The 25,997-nt window shown below is 36.6% G+C and overlaps 3 protein-coding genes across 5 annotated transcripts in view; 1 reads left to right on the forward strand and 2 right to left on the reverse strand.

The window, feature by feature from the left end:
- On the reverse strand, nucleotides 1-9,150 carry Cad96Ca (tyrosine kinase receptor Cad96Ca). Its single transcript, XM_089265597.1, has 11 exons — nucleotides 8,998-9,150; nucleotides 7,989-8,143; nucleotides 4,922-5,184; nucleotides 3,793-4,626; nucleotides 3,488-3,734; nucleotides 3,217-3,305; nucleotides 1,798-1,937; nucleotides 1,529-1,634; nucleotides 1,242-1,381; nucleotides 536-677; nucleotides 1-469 (listed from the first exon to the last, which is right to left on the reverse strand). Exons 2-11 carry the CDS (start codon nucleotides 8,113-8,115, stop codon nucleotides 245-247), a joined length of 2,313 nt encoding a protein of 770 aa, XP_089121723.1. The 5' UTR covers nucleotides 8,116-8,143; nucleotides 8,998-9,150; the 3' UTR covers nucleotides 1-244.
- Ice2 (interactor of little elongation complex ELL subunit 2) overlaps nucleotides 1-22,260 on the reverse strand; it is a 131,637-nt gene extending 109,377 nt beyond the window's left edge. The window contains exon 1 of the mRNA XM_089265603.1: nucleotides 22,251-22,260. The gene's annotated coding sequence lies outside the window, so the exon portion shown is untranslated. The remainder of the gene's footprint in view (nucleotides 1-22,250) is intronic.
- Nucleotides 2,257-25,754, forward strand: LOC108649959 (uncharacterized). Of its 3 annotated transcripts, XM_089265580.1 has the most exons (7): nucleotides 2,257-2,604; nucleotides 11,174-11,353; nucleotides 16,852-17,231; nucleotides 17,302-17,413; nucleotides 18,209-18,348; nucleotides 22,331-23,768; nucleotides 23,843-25,754. In XM_089265580.1, exons 3-7 carry the CDS (start codon nucleotides 16,919-16,921, stop codon nucleotides 24,954-24,956), a joined length of 3,117 nt encoding a protein of 1,038 aa, XP_089121706.1. In that variant the 5' UTR covers nucleotides 2,257-2,604; nucleotides 11,174-11,353; nucleotides 16,852-16,918; the 3' UTR covers nucleotides 24,957-25,754. The 3 variants fall into 3 exon arrangements, with proteins under 3 accessions (XP_089121706.1, XP_089121707.1, XP_089121708.1); XM_089265581.1 differs by lacking the exon at nucleotides 11,174-11,353; XM_089265582.1 differs by lacking the exons at nucleotides 2,257-2,604; nucleotides 11,174-11,353 and adding an exon at nucleotides 14,428-14,610.
- Nucleotides 25,755-25,997: the final 243 nt, after the last annotated feature.

Here is a 25,997-nt window from a genome sequence, read left to right on the forward strand (position 1 = left end):
TTCATCTCATTTTTTTTATTAACGATTGTTATTTTACATTCAATAATAATAAATATAATAATTATAAAAATAAAATGTGTATACAATAAATATTAAGGCAAAAATATAGTAAAGACACTATACTTTCTTACTTATTTTACATATAATAAAGCTCTTCGTGGCAGTGCGTGATCGACCCCTCCTTTTTTCCATTTTTTTTAATTTTATTTATTTATTTTTTTTTTTGTAAATAAATCATTGTGGCTTATAATTTTTCTCCACTGAGGTTCACAATATTATAATAGTTATGGTCAGGAAAACGTTCCAATTCGATATAGTCCATTTCAGTGTGCAGTAATTTGTCGAGCATCTTTATTATCTCTGCGAACGTTGGTCGCTCATTGGCATCTTGGGACCAACAGTAGTACATAATATTGTAGAGCTCCCTTCTACAATGCTCTGGTTTTTCAAGCCGATATCCGTCTCGAACCTGAAAATGGGAAATGAAAATGAAAATCGCCTTGGACATACAGCAAAGTGCGAAGTTTTAATTTACCTTGCGCATGACATCGGCAGCCGATATACCTGGATAAGGTGTGGAGCCCAATGTAACGATTTCCCACATTAATATACCAAAGCTCCAGATATCCGATTTTATTGAAAATATATTATCATAAAGTGATTCTGTAGCCATCCACCTAAAACCAAAGAAAATATTGGTATACATTCACTATTTCAGTAGTACATATTGAATAATATAATTAAGTATGGCTCGAATGTCAAAATATTGGTGTATATAAAGATAATACACAGTAAACTACGAATTTGTACTGCAAAGAAGTTTCGCAATCATGTTTTTGTTGGGCGTACTGATAATTAATTATCTGTCTGCTAAACTACTCAATATATCAAAGTTTTTCAGATATGATGATATATGTGGCGCATAAAAAATCTAAGCTTCTTAACATATCTATATATGCATATGTAGTATTACTATTATTAGTAAAAATAATTTAATATTTTAATTATTAAAATAAAATATATATAATTGTTCAAGTAAGTTATAAATTTATTAATTAATCTGGTAAACGGTATGTAAAGAGTCGAATCACAAATTATCGTTCTTTATGGTAATTAGCTAACTTAGTTACTGTATTCTAGAATAGACAATTGGATCTAGTCCCAACCACAGAACCTGTCAATCAATCAGGAATGATGGAAACTAGATGGTTGACATACTGTCTGGGCTATTTGCTAATTACCTGATTGGAAGCTTTCCTTCGCTCTTTCGCTCGTAGATCTTAGATGTGACGATATCTCTCGCAAATCCAAAATCAGCAACTTTGCATGTATGATCATCGGTGATTAAAATATTGCGCGCAGCAAGGTCACGGTGGATTATCTGTTACAAATTCGTATTAATTATATAGACTACTAATAAAATAAGGAGTAGAAGTTCGCCTTTACCACAAGTTATAAAATGTAAACGTGTAAACTGTGTGCAGCTTTTGATGTAATTTCAATTGAATTGACATTCAGGATTACTTACCCCGCGCGACGTTAAATAATCCATTCCCTTAGCAACTTGATACATGAAGGAAGTTAAGTCGCCTGATGTCAACACATTTGATTTGCCGTGAGTATTTCCATAATGCCTGTTCATACAAACGTTAAAAAACAAAGACTTGAAGCGATCGTCTACTACATAAGTATAGGTATAATGGTAAAAGTATAAGGAAATATAAAAAATGTATTGTTCTGTGAAAAATTAATTCTTATTCTATCCTAAATAAATGATTGATTATTGAATTAGATCACCTTTCTGCTCGTGAGTTTCGCAAATATGTTTGCAATTTTCCTCGACTAACGTACTCGAGTATCACAAAGGTTGGATCCTTTTCTGTGCAGCAGCCCAAAAGTTGAACGACATTTACGTGAGGCTCCAGACTTTTCATCACCTGTAATAGTGAAACAAAACATAAGTTCACAGGTATAGAAGAAGATAATATTATTAACTGGTAGAAAAGTATGAGTAAATATTTTTATATTAAATACGAAACGAATGATGAGCATTGTATTATGAACCACTCAAGTTAGCTGGCAAATCAATACTATCGAATGCTACGATTCAATGAAAGTCTAACGAGCTATTCAGGACTCCGAAGAGCTTCAGTGCGCAGGTCTCTCGCAATGTCGGAGTATCAGAGAGCCGGAGAGTTAAAGAGACTCAATCACAATTGTACATCTTAGCGCACTCAGTCACACTAATTATTGTTCGCAGCAACAGGAATTAGTTTGTGCCCAGGCGTCAGAGCGGAAGCTCTTGGCTCATGTCTTTGCTCCGTTTTGTGCCCCGGGTTTCCACAGATTCATATAAAATGTATAATGCGATAACAAGCCCGTGTGCCTAGTTCGTAATGTCTGCGGACGGCCAACAGTCCGCAAAAGTGTTTCCCGATGCTGTTCTGTATTCCTGACCGAATCATCGTTGTTGTGCGGTTCAAATGGCTTCCATAGTATAAGAACTTACCCAGCATGAGTGTAATAAGTAATTTGGCAAGTGCATAACATGGAGATAACGTGCGCTCCTCATACACTAATAATAAGTTTAAGTGATGCAAAAAGGTGAATAAACCAATGCAATAAAATATATACATATTAAGCATACACACAGATGAGTATGGCTAAAAATAATGTTAAGAATAAATGGGCAGAGTGTAGTATTTGTCAGTAGTCTCTGCCCAGAAAGTGAGTATCCAAAAGACCAGGAAACGGAAAACGTGCTCCAGACTAATGTATAAATATATGTATAAATATAACCTAATAAATATAATCTATGTGCTTGCGTTTAAGGAGTAGAAGTATTTGCTAAGAACGTTGTTTACAACTCTAATAAAAAACTTGGATAGGAAAGAACAAGTCAATACTTCCCCAGTATTGCAGCAGTACATTGGAGTAATGCCGGACTTCAAGAACATCTTATCTATCTCTCCATGTACTCATATAACCATTAAATTATAGACTAATTTATAGACTCTCACTCCTAGATCAACGAAGCAACAACATTCAACCCTTTCAAATCATGAATGAACTAAAAGCTAGAGTAGAGTAGAGGATGTCGATGCACGTGTTTCTCCTTGTATATCTGGTCCATTATGAATAGTCGTGAGATGGCCAACCCGTATAATGGGAATTATACTTATTTATTTTTTTCGGTTAGATACTTAAAGCACTCACCTCTAATTCGGAGAGCAAATCCTTTTTTTCGATTTCATCTGCACTCTCCTTCAAAGTTTTCACTGCAACTGTAGTGACCTCTGCGGAGCCTATTGATAAAAATTGCGATTAAAACCCTTAAAATATGGAAATGAAATTGAAATTAAAGCAAAAGAAAAAGTCATTCACTCTATCTGACCTATCTGGTTATGGTGTAACAAATGCGCAATGCTACCCAGTTTATATATTCTTTTTCGCAAATTGAAATGTAATTGGCCATTCGCATACTTACCGGCTAAGCCAGTTGCTTCGCAGCGCCAAACTTGTCCGAAGGCACCTTCACCCAGTATATTAAAAAACTTCAGTCGATGTCTTGGGAACTCCCAATGATCGGTGACGAGATCAGTGCCAAAGCCGCCTTCTGATACAGCTGCACGTCCGTTAGGCGCACCATTAGTAAGGCCGGTTGATCCCACAGCGGCGGCTGACATCGATGAATCGATGCCGTTCACTGCATTTGGTGGTGGTTGATATGATGACTGAAAAAGTGCGATGATAATTAGAATTAGACATTATACATTATTTTAATTGAGTTACCGTTATTGGCAGCTGCTGATCCCGCTCCCAGGGCACGTAGCGGTTGCCGAAGGCGGAAGGTCCTTGCCACTGTTGCATGACCATTGAATTGCGACTGTCGTCGGTTAGCGTGTTGCTGAGATGACTAGGATTGGACTTCTTGGAGAGTTCTTCCTTCTCCTTGGACTTCTTCATCGTTTTGCTGATAGCGCACAAGCGACTGCGACACACATAGGCGAGAATAGTCAAAGATATTGCAAAAATGCTACAAAGTCCAATGATAATTGGACTTGCGAAGGACTTTAAGTTGAAATCAGTCAGCTTGCCCTGACTGCTGTCGTCCTTGCGATCTTGATTTGAGCCTGCCTCAGGGGGCAGAGAGTTGTCTGAGGTGTGATTAGCTATTGGTGTCAGCTTGGTGCGACTACGCGGTGTCGATGCAGTAGAGACCCTTGTGGATTGGACCGAGATGGGCTTCTGTGTCGGCTCTGTGTCAATTACTTTATTATCTTCTTCTTGGCTCAAGTCCGGAGCTGTGATTGGGGGATAAGGCTTTTTAAACGGAGGTGGTACGAAGTTGCCACCGCTGCTTGTCGGAAAGCCTTGTGGTAAACTCAACACCGGTCGCCGGTTTGGCAATCCATTTCGAATAGATTGCACGCCGGGCAGTTGATCAAATGATGGCAGGAACTGGGATATGTTCTTTACCACGTTCGATATCGAAGGCGGCGATCGAGATCCAAAGCCCTGATACCCTCCACTTTCATGACTTCCCAATATATTAATAAACACTTCATTTTTAGCTGTGTAGCGTCCATCCGACACAGTTATATATATCAGAAAATTTTCACCGGCCTAAAAGAAAAAGCTCATGTATTATCATAAATAAATTATTATTCAAACGAGAGTTTTAATTATGAATGTATGAGAGCAGGCCTAGAATAAATGAGCTTTAAAATATTCTAGTGCTTGCTGTATAAATTGGAAATGTAGTCTAGCTGAATCCATGTATCGATTAGTTTAATCTACTCTATAATATTATATTTCAAATATATACAATTCAACTCGTTCGCTCATGGTAATAGCAAAACCTTTATTCAAATTAAATTTGTCGCATTTTACGCATTTCTAATTTAATCGTGTGACCTACCCGTCCTGATAGGCTCTCGTTCAGATAGACGACACCTGTATTGCGATCTATACGGAAGGGCAGTTTGCCCTGTGTATTTGTCTGTTGACTCGAGCCGATGAGCGGAAGGAAGCGCGGTTCAATTCCGAATACGAGATCATCTCCGTCTGCGTCTTCGGCACGAACGCGATCAATAATCTGACCCACCTCTTCCGATTCCGAAATTCGCCAATTTCGTTCTCTTACATATAATATTGGCGGCGCATTTTGTTCCTGTGAAATTACTGAAATATATTTCAAAACCAAATATATATTATATATATGTATAGGATTAATGTATAATTTATTGAAAAAGATAGTGACTTCAACCTTTGGGGTAAGTGAAAAGCTCGATTAGCGATTCTATCAATAAATATATAATAAAAGACAATGAAATTGGTTCTGTACAAAGAGTGCAAAATAAAAGAAAGTACGTCTTCATGGCTGAGCTTCGTTATAGTCTGATGATTATATTTGCCACAATGCATAAATCATGCATATCTTTTATTTCATAAAAGCTGCAATGAGCTGATTCAGTTGGCGGAGTTTGGTAATTCACTAAACTGGCGTGCGTAACCTGTTCTTGTGTTGAATCAATCAGAATTGTATTGCATTGACTGTTTTCGTTAAGTCCATACACAGTCGCTTTTCAAAAATGTATATTTACTTCATTTGCTGAATTGCTTGTCGCACGACCTTCAGCTACTCAGGGAGAGTTCACTCAGACATACATACATATATAGAAAACTTTAAAAAATGAGCGTCTTGGCATGCATAACTGGAGAGGGATTTCCAGTTGAAAAACAAAAGTGCGCTCTGTCGGCGATCGAGAGAGTTAACATAACCGGTTTAGATCGTATTTGTGTACTGTTTGCAGTATATATGTATATATAGTTATATTGCTTCTGCCCAATATCCGTCTTGCCAATGCCTAAGCCAAAGACTTACAACTTTAATTTCATGCACGTATCTAACGTATCTACACTGGTTACCTTTTTCTTCTTTTTTTGTAATACTCACTAAACATTTTGCAAGTATTAAAAGCATTTTTGTCCCAGTCTTCTTCAGCTGGGGCCACAACAATTTTACGTCAACTATTTATTTGCCGTCCACTCAAAGGAGTTAACAGCACATATTATACTGAACTTCAGATACTGAATAGTATATCTATTCAAGCGAAGAGCATATATATATATATATATATATATATATATATATATATATATATATATGAACTTCGATTCCTCAAATGAATCAAGAATCTAGATGAAAATGATTATATCATTTCTTCTTCTTTGTAATCCATTAACGTAAACAAATGTTTGAGAAAATCGATATATGCTAATACGTACAACCAATTCAAGAGTCAATAACACTTCGACTATTTTTCTGTTTATTAAATCACACTATTAATATATCGATTGTATAGAGTAAGAAGTAATATTTCTACTACCTTCTCATTTTAACAAATCAAATTATTTGCTTTATTATTAATTAATAATTCGTGTAGTGCAACGAGTAATATATATATATTATATATATATATATATATATATATATATATATATATATATATATATATATATATATATATATATATATATTTTTTTTTTTTCAATACTAATCTAGTACTGATTTAGTTAAAGCTTAACTTAACTGGTATTAAATCTTAAATCTCTATGTTTTTATACCCTGAACCCATTGAAAATGGGAAATCAGGGTATAATGGTTTTGTTGAAATGTATGTAACAGGCAGAAGGAGGCGTGGCAGACCCCACAAAGTATATATATTCTTGATCAGCACGACGAGCTGAGTCGATTTGGCCCTGTCCGTCCGTCCGTCTGTCCGTATGTATGAACGCGTCGATCTCAGAAGATATAAGAGCTAGAGACTTCAACTTTTTTTTAAAATGTCTGTATATATCGCGCGCATATCGAGTTTATCACTAAAAAACGATAAATCATTCCGATATTTTTTTATTTTATACAATTTCGGTTTTTGTTAAAATTTACCCCCGCCCCTATATCCACCCCCTCACCCTCATCTTTGTAGAAGTCGTATATCAAATACTAGAGACTTGAGTTTCGGTATACATTTATACATCATTTATATACATATACATTTATATATTTATATTAGTTTATATTATTTTATTTATTTTATATTATTTTACATTTATATACATTTATACATCATGATTACGTTCTAAAAGTTTCATTACGATCGTACGTCTAGAAATTAAATTATTCAACAAATAAGTTCTCATAATATTGCCAACACTGCAGCGCAACCCAAGCACAATCGCCTGTATATGCGTGTGTGTGTGTGCGTGTGTTTGTTTGTATGCGTGTGTGTGTGTGTGTGCGTGTGTACGTGCGAATTATTATTGAAATATCAGTTGCTCGAAGGGTTCAGGGGATCTCGTAGTCGAGCAGTCTCGACTAGAGCTTTCTTACTTGTTTATCTTAATAAAATAAAGAATTAAACTATTTTGATAGATATCTACTTCAAAACAAGCTACCATTTTATTTATGAACTCGAATCACAGTGTCATAAGGTATATGTATATTTATAATCTATTTATTTATTTACAGTGATAATCAGTCTTGTGAGAAGTCGAGCTCATTATCCATTGGGCATTTTCGTAATATGAAGTTAAGCTTTTTGCTACTTTATCCAAACCGTGAGCGATTATTATCTTACAGCCCACACTGCACGGTGCTTTTCAGCGAAATTGCCTTAACTGCGTATTGGAAGTGACATATTTTACCTTGACCGTGACAATTTCTCGTTATTGGTCGTCCCCAGCTGAGGTTTCTTAGTCAGCTATTGAACTCTTGTGAGATACGTCAGCGGCCGCGTTGTCAGTACATTGCTTCTATAATGATCGGTCATTGGCACAAACAGTTGTCATAATAAATCATTTAAATTACTTCCCCCATTTAGATTTGGACTTCTTGAGTTAAAAGTGTCTCAAATCAATATCTTTATGATCTCTTTGTTAAGTTTTAAATGCTTATAAATACTTGTAAAGCTTATTGAACTTACCGTCAGAAACGAGTGTTAGATCGATGGTAAATATAAATACCAAAACGAAGAAATTGACGATCCTGTTAGATGAGGCCCCCGACATTCTAGGCTTGCAGCTGAAATGTCGCTCATCTTGATAATCCATTGCGTTGAACACCGCCAAGGCGGTCAGCCTGTTGGCGAAATCACGAAGAAAACAAACTTGTTGATATCGGAAATATTAGTCACTATTATTATTGCTATCACTTTGTAAGCTTAAGAGTAAAATGAATCCAATTCAGGGTATTTAATACTGGTTTCTTAGGCACCTGCAAACATATTGCTGATTTTGTTTTTGTGGGAGTTTTTTTTTTAAACTAATTTGTTGCTATTCGAACAGAGAGTCAGCTATCTTAGCTTATAGTTTAGGCCAAACCCCAATGACTCACTTAAAGTTGAGACTACAAAGATCAATGCCTAGTCGGGTATGGATAGTTCATCAGATTAGTTCAAAATACTGTTGACCATGCAGCCTGATGCGCGCTGTGGTGTGAGCACCTGGGCAAAGCTAAAGCAGTAAGAGCTGAGCCTGATTTCTCTTTTGCTCATATACGGGTGCATGGTGCAATCGCTGGGCACATCCAATGAGTTAAGCGAAGGCGTAAGGGAGAGTGAAGGAGATAGGTAGAGAGAGCCGCAGACACGCTGAATTTCGTGAAGATATTTAAAACAAGCTCTGTCGAAATTTCAGTCTTTGAAAATGGCAGGTGTGTTATGTAAGGCCTATGCAGAGCTTAAAACGTATTCTATAAATCAATATAACGATGACGTCAGATGTTCACATACGTATCGGACGAATATATACAGAGGCAACAATTGAATAATAGAAACGGAAATATAAAACGGCTTCCATGCGCCCTTTGTTTTGTTTTGTATTTATTGTATTTTGTATTAACGTGTGAATGTCACTTATATATGATATTTGTTTAAATTTCTATGCATATTTATAAATATTTAGTTCACATATATATTGAGTACACATTCTTACAAAATCTCATGTGTATGTTTCGAATACGAAATTATAGACAATCTGTGCTTGAAAAAACTTTCTCAATCTGCGTTTCAGCGGACAAGAAACAAGCGCGCAGACGCGACGTTGCGAATATGAACACGGTGTATATACTACTAAATCAAGTTCACTAGATGTAGCTTTTCTTCCGTCTCTTGAGCGAAACACAAACAGAAAACTTGTTTAGCCACAAAAGCAACATACTTTACTGTCATTCTCCCAATCTCTCTAACTCTCTATCTCTCTCTGAGTCTCTCAATGTTTGATCGGCTCTCTGTGGAACTGTAAAATAACGAAGCATTTCCATGCGTATTTTGGATGGGGGAAAGCCCTGATTATGTACATATTTTGAATTTATCTTTCTTTCCATATTTAATATCTTTGTAGCAAATTAAGTCGTCGATAACATGTATGCCAAATCAAAGAGCGCATTTCGGAATCAAAATTGAAATTACTGTCTCTCGGTCCAGTTCGCTTAAAAAATATTTTACGATCCAAAATCCGAATCCAAAATAACATTAATTCCCTTTGAAATTCCTTAGTCAAAGCACCCCACATTATTTGTTAAAAAGTGGTTTTATTCTGGTTACTCCATGGTCCATGGCTTCAAATGTATGCATATAATGCGGTTTCATAGTTTCTAAGCTAAATTCCCATGATGTCATACTCCAATTCCGGCGAAATGCTACTTTGTATAAATGCGCGTTTCATTTCATATATTCAGATATTTTAAAATAGTGTATATTATTTTTGTCTACATATATTAATTATTAACTTACTTGTTAAAGCTCTAGTCGAGACTGCTCGACTACGAGATCCCCTGAACCCTTAAAGCTACTGATATTTCAATAATAATTCGCTCGCAAACACACACACGCACATATACAGGCAACTGCGCTTGCGCTGTGCTGCACTGTTGGCAATATTATGAGAATTTATTTGTTGAATAATTTTAGTTCTAGACATACAATCTTAATGAAACTTTCAGAACATAATGTTCCAATTTATGTAATTCCAAAGCACAAGTCTTTAGTATGTATTTGAATGAAGATGAGGGTGAGAGGGTGGATATAGGGGTGGGGGGTAAATTTTAACAAAAATCGAAATTGTACAAAATTCATCTTAATATATATTTTAGATTTGGAAACTCTAGCTTCAGAGATGTAGGAGATATAATTTTATAACTGATTTTCGATAAGGTCTTTTATCGATAAAAAATATTGGAATGATTTATCATTTTCTAGTGATAAACTGATAAATCGACTCAGCTCGTCGCCCTGATCAAGAGTATATATACTTTGTGGGGTTTGCCACGCCTCCTTCTGCCTATTGTATACACTTCAAAAAAACCAGTTTACTCTGATTTCCCATTTTTAATGGGTTCAGGGTATAAAAACTAAATGAAGAATCAAACCGCTATCAAATGTGTGTTATAGCAAAAATGATTATTGTTATCTTGCTGTAATAACCTAGAAGTAATCCCAATATATAAAATACGTATATTTTCTCTTTCTTAAGCTATATCTTTCTTTCTTTCTCAAGGTTATATGTGCAGTGACTGTTCACTTTTCAATGAATTATCAAACACCTAATCTTCTTAATTAGCAAGTTGGTTTAAAGCGTGTAACACTCGTATAGTTTCAGCACGTATATTCCCCCTTTATTATACTCATTCACGAACGTAAATTGAGTATATTTGCTTTATGGTATCCGTCTGTCCGTACGAATGCACATTATAATTATAAGGATAAAGATGTTTCTTGATCCTCACTTTGGGGGCTTAGTATTACGGAAAATGTATTTTCCGTTATCTCCGAAATCAATACAAGCACAAAAATTTATGACTGATAAATCAACACGGCTTGGGGGCGTGGAAGAACGTGTCAAACTGTAAAACTGCTAGAGTTTTAGAGTTGGAAAGCTCAAATCTGGCACGTGTATTAGTAATAAAATATTAGTATAATATTCGAATACGAAAATCTTAATGTTAGGGGCATGGCAAACTGCAAAAGCTTATTTCTACTAATAAATATATAAATAATAATTTAGTTTAAGTAATATAAATAGTAAAAATTCATTTCATTGATAATAAAATTCACCTTACGCAAATACATAGGATTCAATTAAATTACAATTTCATTCGCTTGCTTCATAGTAGTGCATCTGTCTGACCCACAGTGCAGTGGCAAATTAGTCACTTAGACAGCTGTAGAGCAACCCATAGGCCACCACAGTGTGCAGCATGGAAACAATGTCAGCGAGTGGCTGACAGTCTAATAAATGTTGTTGTGACGTAAGGTAGACAACGGATTGGGGCAGTCATGAGCGGCTTACGGTAATGTGTTCCATTTCCTTTTGCTCGGACACTTATATTTAATGTGCGGAATATCAGTAGTAGTAACTGCAATCAGTTTAAGTGAGGCGAATACCAATGAAACTGGAATAATATTCAATATGAATTGAACACTTTCATGTGTTGAAATATCAATAACGGCACGATTCAAGGCCACTCTGTGAGCGACATGCATTTATTATTTATAAAGATGTGATAAAATCAATATGCATTTCCGAGCAATCAACCCTATATTGACTAGGGCAAACGGCAATGATACATTTGCGCTTATAAGTGTGCACATTACCAAAAGCATTCAGTTTGTTCATGAGTGATAAGCATACAGCTCTGTATTCTAATAATAGACACACATAGCATAATGGTAGCTGACTGATATAGATAACTAAATAATATATATAAATATATACGTCGTATGCATGTCTGTACTTAATACAATACCACAAACCGAAACTACAGTTTTCCAGATCATCAGATCATGTTCCGTTAGCTAGTCGGAGTGGTGTGGTGCATTGTAAACTAATAAGCAAATTTTTCAATGGGGTGTGAACAGCTTCGTAATAGTCGTGTGATATGTAAAAATGCTAAATTTATAAGATAAGCTAATATTATAATACTTACTTTAGTTGACTTACATTTAACATGATTTTCCAATAATTGGAGGGCTCTAAAAATATATGGATTGTTCCGATTTGACTGAATAGCAGCAATCCAGACATTGGAAAAGCTTAACAAATCTGTTCATCTATATTTATAAAAGAGAGTTGTGAAAAGTTTTCCAGCACTTATAACTCGAGATCTGCTGGACCAATTTTCATGGTTTTTGATTTGTTGGATTTGTCTCCGCAACGAGTAGGATAGCAGATCTTAAAAATACTGAAAAAATTTCACAATAATTGAAAAACGCGGCTTTTTCCCTAAAGATTCAAATTTCTATTGATACTCAGTAGGCTTGATAACAGTGACAGTTTTCGGTCCTGCTCTCATATTATACAATAGTATTGAAGTAAATAAACAGGCTACGGCACAGCCTCAGGCGAACCTGACTATTCATAAAAAAGCTAATTTTATAAAAAAAAAAATTTGTTTGTCTCAGATATTAATTTGTGTAAATTATTCATATTTATATATCTCGATTGTTTTGTGGTTTTGTGCGAGGGCATATTCAGTATTACTATTAATAAAAATACCGCGTGCTAGAAGATCTAATCTTTCCCGGCGGACCGCGAGTCAATTATCTGACGAAGAACGAGAAAGGCACCGCAGTCAGTTCAAACGAATGTACCACTGTTGAATTCTAAACAGAGGGAAATCTATGCTACACTGATTAATGCAATTGATGATGGAAATGGTGGCTTATTTTTGTGGGATGCCCCCGGTGGATCTGGGAAGACATTTCTACTGAACAACCGACATGTAACATTTCAAAACACTCTGCAATGGCCAAAGTATTAGTAGCATCAAAAATTATCATATGGGACGAATGCACAATGGCGCACAAACGCGCATTGGAAGCACTAGACCGAACATTAAAAGATCTGCGCAATGACTCGGGATGTTTTGGTGGTTCAATGATTTTATTATCTGGCGATTTCCGACAAACACTACCAGTAATTCCAAGATCTACTGCTGCCGACGAAATAAACGCTTGCCTCAAAGCATCAAATCTGTGGCGATATGTAACCAAACCGTATTCCTGTTGATGAATCGAGTGGCTTGATTTAATTTCCTCAAAATTTTTGCAATTTCGTCTTATTAAAAGATGAGCTTATCAACAAAGTATTTCCGAATATCATTGCTCTCCACAAAAATACTAAATGGTTAAGTGAGTGAGCAATTTTAGCGGCTAAAAATAAAGATGTGGATGACCTTAATTATATAATTCAAAATAAAATCGTTGGTACTCTGTATTCATTCAAATCTATCGACTGTGTAACAAACGAAGAAGAATTAATTATCCAACTGAATTTTTGAACTACTTGGATGTGCCTGGTTTACCACCGAACAATTTACAACTGAAGGTTGGCTCGGTAGTTATCAAGCTTAGAAATTTAAACCAACCAAGACTGCATTGAAATGCGTTTGGTGATAAGAAAACTGATGAGCAATGTGATTCACGCGTCGATACTCAAAGGAAAATTTAAGGCGAGGAAATTCTTATTCCCAGGATTCCGATGATCCCAACAGATATGCCCTTTGAGTTTAAACGAATTCAATTCCCGATTCGTCTTGCCTTCGCCATGACGATAAAAAAATCACAGGGCCAATCTTTGACTATTTGTGGCCTCAATCTAGAAAATGCGTGTTTTTCTCATGGCATGCTCACGTGTTGGCAAACCATCCGCATGATTTGTTCTTGCAACTAACCAAAAAACAAAGAATGTCGTTTACCACAAGGTGCTTACATACCATCATCAATATATTAATTAAGTTTAGCTCTAATACTATAGAAATTTCTGACTTTCCCGGTTCGCCATGCCACTACTGGTCGTAAACACCTCATTTTTGGCCAGCTCCTAGAACGAGCTAACGGTAACCTAACTGCAAAACTGGATGCTTCCGCTCAAGAATTGTGAAAATTACAGGGTATTTTTCGATATGCCACGCCCCTAAAAAAGCGTAACAATAATTTTTTGGTCTTTGATAGAGGAGGTTACTAGTAATGCAACTACTTCTACCTCTTAAACTCTAGGAGATATAAGCTATCGCGGTCAGCCGGTGTATTTGTATCATATTTCAGCTCTCTAGCATCAATACAGCAGAATTACAAAATCTATCTATATTCACGCCACTATTGGCTCACGTTCTAGTTTTGAGTTTTTGCCACTTCCCTAATTTGCTACATTCCTAACTTCAGCTTTAAATTTTGACTTTCAGCTTTTAAATTTTAACAAATTTACTTATAGTATCTTAAATACTGTATATACTAAATATTCTTTGATTCCTAATAAAATGAACTTTACTCAAATATAAAACGAATGAATTATAATTATATATATAAAATTCATAAATTCTTATTATAATGTAATATAGAATATAATTGTTATTAAACAATTGTTATTGCTTATTATTATCGTTACGGTATTTTCGAGTCGAGCATTCGATGGTTGTTGGACTGCGATAAGAACTGTTTACAAATAAGCTGATAAGAAGAGAACCAAAAGAGCAGTGTTGGAATATTGACGGAGTTCCCATTTCAATCGTACAACTCGCTGTGTGCGCTTCACTTAAAGATTTGTGTGGTAAACATTTGTTTCTATCAATTATCGATAGTTACAATATGTATTAAATTATATTATGTGTATGTATTTTAAATTATAATGTTTTAGTCTATTATGAAATCAATAAATTATTATCAGAGATAATCATATATTAAGTATAAACAAATTGATGCACAATGCATATAGCTGACGTGATTATGTACTGATATACTAAGTATAAATAACACGTGCATCGAAATGTCAATAGAGAATATAAGAAGGTATGAAAAATTATTTTCAATAATTGAAATTAATTTATAAAAGAAAATATATACACTTAAGGAGAGAATATGTACTCTAATGTATAATTATGCATATACAGCGACTCATTTTGCAAGTTTATAGCTCAAAGCGGTTTTGTTTCATGTTCCCTCAGTTGAACCCGCATAAAGTGATTGTGTGAAAAAGTGTTTTTATACCCTGAACCCATTGAAAATGGGAAATCAGAGTATAATGTTTTTGTGAAAAAGTATGTAACAGGCAGAAGGAATCATCGCAGACCTCATAAAAAGTATATATATTCTTGATCAGCACGACGAGCTGAGTCGATATAGCCCTGTCCGTCCGTCCGTCCGTCTGTCCGTATGAACGCCGAGATCTCAGAAGATATAAGAGCTAGAGAGCTGAAATTTTGTGTGCATACTCGTGTATACCATACGCAGTACGAGTTTGCTTTATTTTTTCGATAACTCATCCGATAACTTTTTGAGCCTCATTGGAATACTGTGTATATACAACAGATTTTTGATACCACGCCCCCTTCGCCCCCAATTTCTAAAAAACGTATTTATATATTTTATATAAGTACTAGAGGCTTGTGCTTTAGAATGTACACACATTTTGATAGTGCAGAATGATAAGAATATCAGCTTGGAGGGTTCAGGGTATCTCCTAGTCGAGCAGTCTCGACTAGAGCCTTCTTACTTGTTTAAATTGAATCATAGAAACAGAGATAACAAGTAAGCAGACACTAGTCGAGACTGCTCGACTAGGAGATACCCTGAACCCTCCAAGCTGATATTCTTATCATTCTGCACTTCTATTATGCACGCACACATGCATACATATGCATCCACCCTCACGCGCCCGCGCTCTGCTAACTGCGCAGTAAGCAGCGACTGCGCTTGGGCTGCGCTGCAGTGTTGGCAATAGTTTGAGAATTTACTTGGTGAATAACTTCTTTTGTAAACACATGATCTTAATGAAATTTTCAGGGCGTAATAATATGGTCAAAATGTGTGTACATTCCAAAGCACAAGTCTCTAGTATTCGAAATACGTTTTTTACAAATTGGGGGCGAAGCGGACGTGGTATCAAAAATCTGTTGATAACAAAATGTTTGTATTCATCATACGTATATACAGAGTAAATCTGAAGTCTCCACGTCTAATAGTATTCCAATGAGGCTCAAAAAACAAAATCAATTTTTCGATTATTCTCGATAAAAAAGTTATCGGATGAGTTATCGAAAAAATAAAGCAAACTCGTACTGCGTATGGTATACACGAGTATGCACACAAAATTTCAGCTCTCTAGCTCTTATATCTTCCGAGATCTCGGCGTTCATACGGACAGACGGACGGACGGACGGACGGACAGGGCTATATCGACTCAGCTCGTCGTGCTGATCAAGAATATATATACTTTTTATGAGGTCTGCGATGATTCCTTCTGCCTGTTACATACTTTTTCACAAAAACATTATACTCTGATTTCCCATTTTCAATGGGTGCAGGGTATAAAAATGAGGGCAATTTTCGAGCAAGTTTTCATGGCTTAGTGAACTTATTGCCAATGAAGTAGGCTGAGTATAAGCTACATATTAAGAATTTTAAACTCAGAAGGGCAACTTGTGTCGATATAAAAATAAAATACAAAATATATTGATCTGGGTAATACACAGTATTTCTGGAACAAAACACCGGTCGCAAATGATTGAGATAAGTTTATACAATTGAATATAACTGTTATGATTCAACAAATTGTCCAAACGCAGTCCAGAATCAGGCTTTATGAGCCAGCGAATACCCCAATGTGATATATCGTGAATAATCATAGTAATTAGCTTTAATGTGTCTTACTAAAGTTTACAAGCATTCAGTTGCTTGCAACTGTCTGATCCTTGATACTTCTATTAAGAAACAAAAAGTAACATAGTATGTCTTGAATTTAAATATCTTATTTATGTGCGCTTTGCATGTATCTTTTATTCTTTTACAATAGCTGTGGGATCTGACTACTAATTACTAATGCTGTTTGTTGCCCATTGAAATAGGGGTACAGAGAAAAGATGACCCAAAAAGTATTGCGCTGCAATGCCATTGTACTATTAATACTTTTGTATATTGGTCAAGAAATGAGGAGCAGTGATGCCAGTGTGCGATTTCATCAAGAGTCGCATGAAAACAAATTTCACCTTGGCGAGCAAATTGAGCAATTAGATACACCAAAGGACCAACAGCTCACCGTACGATTGCCGTCGAATACACTCCTTAAGTTCGGCGCCTATAAGGACGTTTCGATACTTCACTTTCGAGTTCCATTGGATACACGAACTGCGTACTTTAGTTTTAAAGCTTTTGAAGAATCTAAGAGTTCCTTTCGTAAGTGCCGTAATTTAATACACATACATAGATATCAATAAAAATATTAATAATGAAATCACGTTTGTAGAGAGAAAATGCAAAGCTAAGGATGTTACACTACATTTAAAGGCAAAGAGCTTCCCAGTTATTAGTCCCGAAAATATCACCTTTCCCAAATATTTTTTGCCCACGGAGGAAAGGTAAGTTTTTCCGCCTCAACAAAATTATTATAAAATAGGAAATCCCGGTATAATGGCTTTGTGAAAAGTATTTAAAAGGCAGAAGGAATCGTCGCAGACCCCATAAAGTATATAAATTCGTGATTAGGACAATGATCTGAGTCGATATAGCGATATAGTCTGTCCTTCCGTCCGTCTGCCTGTCCGTATGAGCGTAGAGAGCTCAGAAGATATAAGAGCTAGAGAGCTGAACTTTTGCATGTATTATCATATTTTTTCGATAACTTTTTTTTCAAGAATAATGGATTGATTTCGGTTCTTCAGCCTAATTTGTATTTATTTATAAGTTATTATACCCTGAACCCATTGAAAATGGTAAATTAGATATAATGGTTTTGTTAAAAACATGAAGCAAGCTGAATAATATGTATATTATTGATCAGGGCGACGAGCTGAGTCGATTTAACCCTGTCCGTCCGTCCGTCTGTCCGTCGTTGAACGCGTTGATCGAAAATCAGTCATGTTTATCTACTACATCTGAATCGACAAATTTTAAATATAAATTTATGTTCTTTATAAAATTTCGATTTTTGTTAAAATTTTACCCCCCACCCCTATATTTACCACTCACCCTCATATTTGTAAAAGGCATTTTTCGAGTACTAGAGACTTGTGTATACTCCCTGATTTAATAGTGTAGATGAATTCGGAGAATGTGATAGAAGTGTAATATTTTAATAGAAATATACTTTAAATGTTGATAAAATATCTTTTTTAATACTTTTTGATCAATTCACATTCCGAAATTATTTTTAGATATAAGGTATATAGTCTACAGTTTCAGTCTGATCAAAAACGACACATTATTGATATACCGGGTCCTCAATTAGGAAGTTGGTTTGCTGTTGCTTTCGTCAGCTGGACAGATCCAAATAATGATCGCATCGAACAACAAGGTAAACCTTTCTTAATCTAATTTCTTAATCCTCTAATCTGACTTTAAGCTTCAATGAAGCATACAAAATTATTGATGAGTTATCTGTACTTTAGAGAGTTACTTTTATACCCTGAACCCATTCAAAATAGGAAATCAAGATATAATGGCAGAAGGAGGAATGGCAGACCCGACAAAGTACATAATTATAATCCACTTAAACGAATCCACTGAAAATTTTTCTCAAACGACATTTTTTTTTTAAATCTTAAAAAATGGGTAGTTCAATATTTCAATTATGAATAGCAAACAATTTTTATACCCTGAGCCCATTGAAAATGGGAAATCAGGGTATAATGGTTTTGTTAAAAGTATGTAACAGGCAAAAGGAGGCGTGGCAGACCCCATAAAGTATATATATTCTTGATCAGGGCGACAAACTGAGTCGAGTGGCCCTGTCCGTCTGTCTGTCCGTCCGTCTGTCCGTATGTATGAAAGCGTCGATCTCATAAGATATAAGAGCTAGAGACTTCAATTCAAAACGATAACTCAATCCGATATTTTTTATCGACAAAAACCTTTTTCAAAAATCAGTTTTAAAAATTTTATCTCCATCTTTAAATTATATATTAATTATATATTAATACGCATTTTATACAATTTCGGTTTTTGTTAAAGTTTACCCCCCGCTTCATATCAACCCCCTCACCATCATTTTGTAAAACTGGTATATCAAATACTAGAGACTTGTGCTTCGGTATACACATACATTTAAACATTATGATTACGTTCTAAAAGTTTCATTACGATCATACGTCGCCTGTATATATATACTAGCTGGCCCGGCAAACGTTGCATTGCCCTATTTATTATTTCTAGGTAAAAAATTGTTGAAAGCTATGTTGTTTAGGTTGGGATACACTCTGATTAATTTATTAATCGGATTTTCATTCAAGCACCTTGTGGTAAACGACATTCTTTGTTTTTTGGTTAGTTGCAAGAACAAATCATGCGGATGGTTTGCCAACACGTGAGCATGCCACGTACAATTGACCATGAGAAAAACACGCATTTTCTAGATTGAGGCCATAAATAGTCAAAGATTGGCCCTGTGATTTTTTGATCGTGATGGCGAAGGCAAGACGAATCGGGAATTGAATTCGTTTAAACTCAAAGGCCATATCTGTTAGGATCATCGGAATCCTGGGAATAAGAACTTCCTCGCCTTAAATTTTCCTTTGAGTATCGACGCGTGAATCACATTGCTCATCAGTTTTCTTATCACCAAACGCATTTCAATGCAGTCTTGGTTGGTTTAAATTTCTAAGGATGATAACTACCGAGCCAACCTTCAGTTGTAAATTGTTCGGTGGTAAACCAGGCACATCCAAGTAGTTCAAAAATTCAGTTGGATAATTAGTGGCTTCTTCTTCGTTTGTTACACAGTCGATAGATTTGAATGAATACAGAGTACCAACGATTTTATTTTGAATTATATAATTAAGGTCATCCACATCTTTATTTTTAGCCGCTAAAATTGCTCACTCACTTAACCATTTAGTATTTTTGTGGAGAGCAATGATATTCGGAAATATTTTGTTGATAAGCTCATCTTTTAATAAGACGAAATTGCAAAAATTTTGAGGAAATGAAATCAAGCCACTCGATTCATCAACAGGAATACGGTTTGGTTACATATCGCCACAGATTTGATGCTTTGAGGCAAGCGTTTATTTCGTCGGCAGCAGTAGATCTTGGAATTACTGGTAGTGTTTGTCGGAAATCGCCAGATAATAAAATCATTGAACCACCAAAACATCCCGAGTCATTGCGCAGATCTTTTAATGTTCGGTCTAGTGCTTCCAATGCGCGTTTGTGCGCCATTGTGCATTCGTCCCATATGATAATTTTTGATGCTACTAATACTTTGGCCATTGCAGAGTGTTTTGAAATGTTACATGTCGGTTGTTCAGTAGAAATGTCTTCCCAGTTCCACCGGGGGCATCCCACAAAAATAAGCCACCATTTCCATCATCAATTGCATTAATCAGTGTAGCATAGATTTCCCTCTGTTTAGAATTCAACAGTGGTACATTCGTTTGAACTGACTGCGGTGCCTTTCTCGTTCTTCGTCAGATAATTGACTCGCGGTCCGCCGGGAAAGATTAGATCTTCTAGCACGCGGTATTTTTATTAATAGTAATACTGAATATGCCCTCGCACAAAACCACAAAACAATCGAGATATATAAATATGAATAATTTACACAAATTAATATCTGAGACAAACAAATTTTTTTTTTTTTTATAAAATTAGCTTTTTTATGAATAGTCAGGTTCGCCTCAGGCTGTGCCGTAGACTGACTAATTACATTTGTTTATTTACTTCTATACTATTGAATAATATGAGAGCAGGACCGAAAACGGTCACTGTTTTCAAGCCTACTGAGTATTACTAGAAATTTGAATCTTTAGGGAAAAAGCCGCGTTTTTCAAGTATTCGTGAAATTTTGTCAGTATTAAGATCTGCTATGCTACTCGTTGCGGAGACAAATCCAACAAATCAGAAACCATGAAAATTGGTCCAGCAGATCTCGAGTTATAAGTGGTGGAAAACTTTTCACAACTCTCTTTTATATACATATATGGATATATATATGTGTGTGTATGTGTGTGTGCGTGAGTTTGTTTGTTTGTATGCGTGTGTGTGTCCGAATTATCATTGACTTATCAGTTGCTTGTAGGGTTCAGGGGATCTCGTAGGCGAGCAATCTCGACTAGAGCTTTCTTACTTGTTTTACCTATTTTCTTTTAAAATAAACGTTTTTAGAAAAAAAGAAAAACAATACCCATTTCCTGTATCAAAATTATAGCCCGATTTCATGTTTTGGTAAAAACAATCCGAATCCGTTGCGGATTGATGGAAAAACTAATGTTAATATTCAGTCCGGCCTCCATTTGCCTTAGTTAACTCAAAGATTCTCTTTCTCATTAAAACCACTAATTTGAATAAGAGGTCCCTTTCGAAACTTTCAAATTAGAGATTTTTTATATACACTCATATTGCAAGATTACCCCAGACATTTTCTATTGGGTTGAGATCTGAAGAACATGCTGGCCAGTCAAGGACATCAACATACTTTGTACGTCGGCTCACATAGATTCTGACACTGCCCTGTTGGAAAACCATTCCGTTAAATTCACTAAATCATTAAATTCCCTTAAATATGGTCAGTTTAGACCTCTTTATGATTCCTGAGCTCTTAAGTACTCGCCGAACAGTCATTGCTGACATTTATTCACCAAACTATGTGATGCCAAAACTATACAAGCGGTTGAGCTAATGCTGACTTTGTTAGTAATTTTGAGCTCATCGGGCGCAAAATTCGGCCCTTTTCTTAATCAGATAATTTTTTTCCAAGCGGCATTTCTTATAAACTATCTAAATTTACTTAATTACAATATCTGTAAAGCCAATAGTTTGTTCCGCACTTAATAAACTAAAATTTGCGACAGTGGGCTATAATTATGATACACAAAAATGTAATCAATAATGCTCGCACACAGCGATATTCTTGATCAGGGCGACGAACTGAGTCGATTTCCATCTGTCTGTCCCTCCGCCCCTCCGTATTTATAAACGCGTCGATCTCAGAAGATGTAAGAGATAGAGACTTGAAATATCTTCTCCTGGATCCGTGTATATCACGCGCATATCGGATTTTGTTTTGTAATTTACTCCCAACCCTGTATCCGCCCCCTCACCCTCACAAGACAATTGTGCTTGGCAATACACGCACGTTAATGTTGTAATCAGTAGCAAGTCAATGCGTGTTTATCAGCAGAAAGACTTGAAGAATTATTATGAAATATGAATTCTTCAAAGGGTTTAGGCGATTTCGCAGTCGAGCATTCTCTACTAGAGCTTCCTTACTGTTTATTCATGTTTATTACAATTCATTGCACTCTAATAAATAAACGACACTTTTTTTTTTTCTTTTGTAGGACTATCAGCATCATGCGAGACGTTGCTCTTGGCAGAATTGTCCGTATCGAATTTCAACCCGACGATTATAAGCAATGGACAAGTGGCTACAGGCAATATAACGAGAACGCCTGTCAACAATAAGCAGCTCATTAAAAGCCTCAATAAGAGCTCGAGCAAGAGAATTGTTAACGGTCATAATTCTGAAAGCTCCAAACTGCTACAAGAAACAATTTTGACAACGGAACATGCCGAGAAACTTAAAAAGAAAATAAAAGAACGAGATGTCAAAAGTGATAATATTACTTATACCCCAAGAAAATCCGTTTTAGTTGCTGAGGCAGGCACAGACGAAGATACAGACGGTATAAAAAAAAACACTATCAAAAAGAGTGACAATTTGGAAATCAACAATAGAATAATTTACAAGTTTTATGTATCCTCTGACACGGCTGTGGCTACCGCACGAATAACGTTTGGCGAAGTCTGCGTGGACTGTCCAGATATAGGTTTCTATATTCAGGCAAACGCATTTCCCCTAATCCGTAGTGGCCCACCAAGCCTGGCCGGCAATGAGTACAACTACTTACATAGTACAATTATCAGACCGAATCAAACTGAAGAAATCTCAATTAAGTTCAATGTCCAGCCAAACACATGGCACTACGCACTTCTCAGGTTTGCGAGTGCAGCGGACGAGTTTCTGTTGAATCCCCACTCTGGGCAAAGCACAATCGTTTCAAAAACTGAATATTTGTCGATAGCGAAAGAGGAAGCTGCGCAGGCGCGGAATACCGCGGATGATCTCAGCATGGAAGTGCACCACGTATGCTATGAAATCCAAATAGACTTCGATCCAGTGGAGTCAGAGTCGGACAGTGAATCCAATGGAACTCAGTCTCAGTCTAAAACTGGGCATAAATCTAAATGGGAACCTGTTCGTCGTCGCGGAATGGATTTCTATCCTTTGCTGCGTCAGAGCTATCATGAGTTTTTCATGTTCGACTTCGACTTGCAACCCGATACAAACGGTACAGTTCCAGCACTACTTAACCTAACGGCACTGTCTCCTGCCGCTTTTGCGTTCGAGCTAGGCGAGGTACACGATATTGGCGGTACACTCACCTTTGCCGTGTCAATGAAGCCGGAAGTTCGCATCATCAGTGAGCTGAAGCTGGCTTCACCTACAATGTCGCCACCCTCAGAAAGAGGTGGAATTCTGGCAGAGAAATTAGTGGGTAATTTAGATGACGTTGAAGTCTTGATGGGCCAGGGGCAGCAGCCCAGCAATAACCAAAGTATGCAAATCATTGTATGCATGCACCTAGGTGTTCCAGGCGTGCCAACCTGGCCTGACAAATGCCGCTATGGTCAGCGCTTGCTGCCCGCCTCCAGCATCGTGAATAATACAGAAATAATGGGCCTAATACATGTACCCTTTCCGGAAAGTGGCCTCTGGTAAGGGCAAATAGCAAATAGAAATTTCAGATATAATCTTATAATAATATATATGTACAATAACTATTATACAGGTTCGTCACGATGGGCTTGTTTTGCCATGGAGCCGAGACCGCGCGGGTTACCATAATCGACAGCGTCAAGGAGTTCGTTCGCCAGTACCGTCATTTGTTGCAAGAGATGCGGAGTCCCTGTGCCTGCGCCGCCAATGCCACAATCTATGAGAATTGTATTGGATCGAAAGATTGCTTGGCGGCCATGAACGAAACCGAAACCCTCAAAGTAAAGGAGTGCATGATGGACTCAAAGTGCACCGAGAACTACTTACAAATCACACGACTTTTTGACGTGCACCACAGATCGGCAACGGAGCAGCGCTTTGCGCTAGAGAATTGTAACACCTCTGTGGTGTTTTCCATTTCTTCAAGTCCGTGTGTAGCGGGGCGCTGTGGTCGCTTTGGGAGGTGCTACCATTATATGTCTGGAGGATTCGTATTTTCCACATGCGTTTGCATGAAGGGCTACCGCGGCTGGGACTGCACCGAGGACTCGCAGGTGCCATCTAGCATGTCAATCCTATTGGCCTCGTTGCTGCTGACGCTGAGCAACCTGCTCTTCATTCCGAGCATTTATTTGGCCTCCCGACGCCGCTACTACACCGAAGGCGTCATATACTTCTTTGCCATGTTCTTCTCGATCTTCTATCACGCGTGTGACTCTGGTGAAGACGAATACAGCTTCTGCTTGGTGAAGATCAGCGTACTTCAGTTTTGTGATTTCTATTGCGGTCTGTTAGCCATTTGGGTCACACTTATTGCAATGGCCCACATGCCTCATCAGTTCGTTTCCATGCTCAATATGTTCGGCGCAATTCTGCTTGCATTCGGCACAGAGCTCAACAAGCAGAGCCTCTGGGTATTCCTGGCTCCAGCTTTAACGGGCATTTGCCTCATTTCCGCCAGCTGGGGCTTGCGCTGCGCCAAAACACGCAAGTGGTTCCCAGCACGACGCTACCTCACCATCTTCATGCCGCTCGGCTTGGTGCTGGTGATGATTGGTCTAGTCTGCTACGCGTTCCTCCAGACCAAGCAGAACTATCACATCGTCCACTCTGTCTGGCATATGGTCATGGCGCTTAGCATAATGTGCCTCTTACCCTCGCACAACTCGTTCATACCGAAATCCTAGCACTCCGACTTCTCCATTGAGTGTTACTTTGCAAAACAGGAGCTCAACTTAACTTGTTGATACTGCTGATTCGTAATGGGTCCATCCACTGTGGAATCATGTAATTCAGATATAAGATTATTGATAGACATATTTCTCATAGACATACAACACGGGCCAAAGGACAGAGTAACCAATACTCGGACTTACATTTGTAAATTTTCTAAAAGTTTTTAACGTAGTGTCCTACCAGTGGGGCTAAAAAATTTCCTTTTAGTGAAACTCGTCATGGCTTTTCCAACATCACATTCGTATTCAACTCGTTAGCAACCTGCAGAAAAGTCGAGTCTGATTCAGGATTAAAAAACATCATCTACTTTTGTTTTCTTGTGCAGCAACCTACATATAAGACATGCAGATATTCTAAGATTGTATAAATGATTCCAAACCAATGTGAACATTATTTGCATACATGTTGTGTGCATTTTTTTTTGTTAAATTAAGCCTGCCATCTAATTTTACAACGTTAACTTGGCTATCGAATTAGCAATACTAGACATTTTAAAGAAATATTGAATATCTGTATAAATACTGCATGCTTGGATAAACACGTATAGATATAGAAGTATAACATTAAGAGAAGCTGTTGTTATTTTAGATATAAATGTATTAGCCTATTGATGAAGCCTTATTAATCTTAATAATAATCATTCCTGAAAATGTACTGTCTTGTAAGCAAACATTATACTGGAATAACTAAATTTCAAATATTCTGTAATTAAATGTCGATGAACATGTACAAGAACTTAAAGCATGAAAGCCTTTAAATATACAAGAATCCTACAAAAGTATACAATAGGCTTCTACAATTTCATCGTATATGACGATTATTTTTTATTATAAATTAATTTGCTTTGTATTATAAGGACTTTGATGCCTCAAATTTTATAAAAATACATATATATGCATCGATAGATTATTTAGATTTATTCAGACATAACATGAAATTTTATTTTTTAATCAGTGGCATTTTGCTTTTTATTCAATTTTAGAGTATAGGTC

Source organism: Drosophila navojoa, chromosome 2 (genome assembly GCF_054131105.1).
Source record: "Drosophila navojoa isolate 15081-1374.11 chromosome 2, UAZ_NAV_1.0, whole genome shotgun sequence".
NCBI lineage: Eukaryota > Metazoa > Arthropoda > Insecta > Diptera > Drosophilidae > Drosophila > Drosophila navojoa.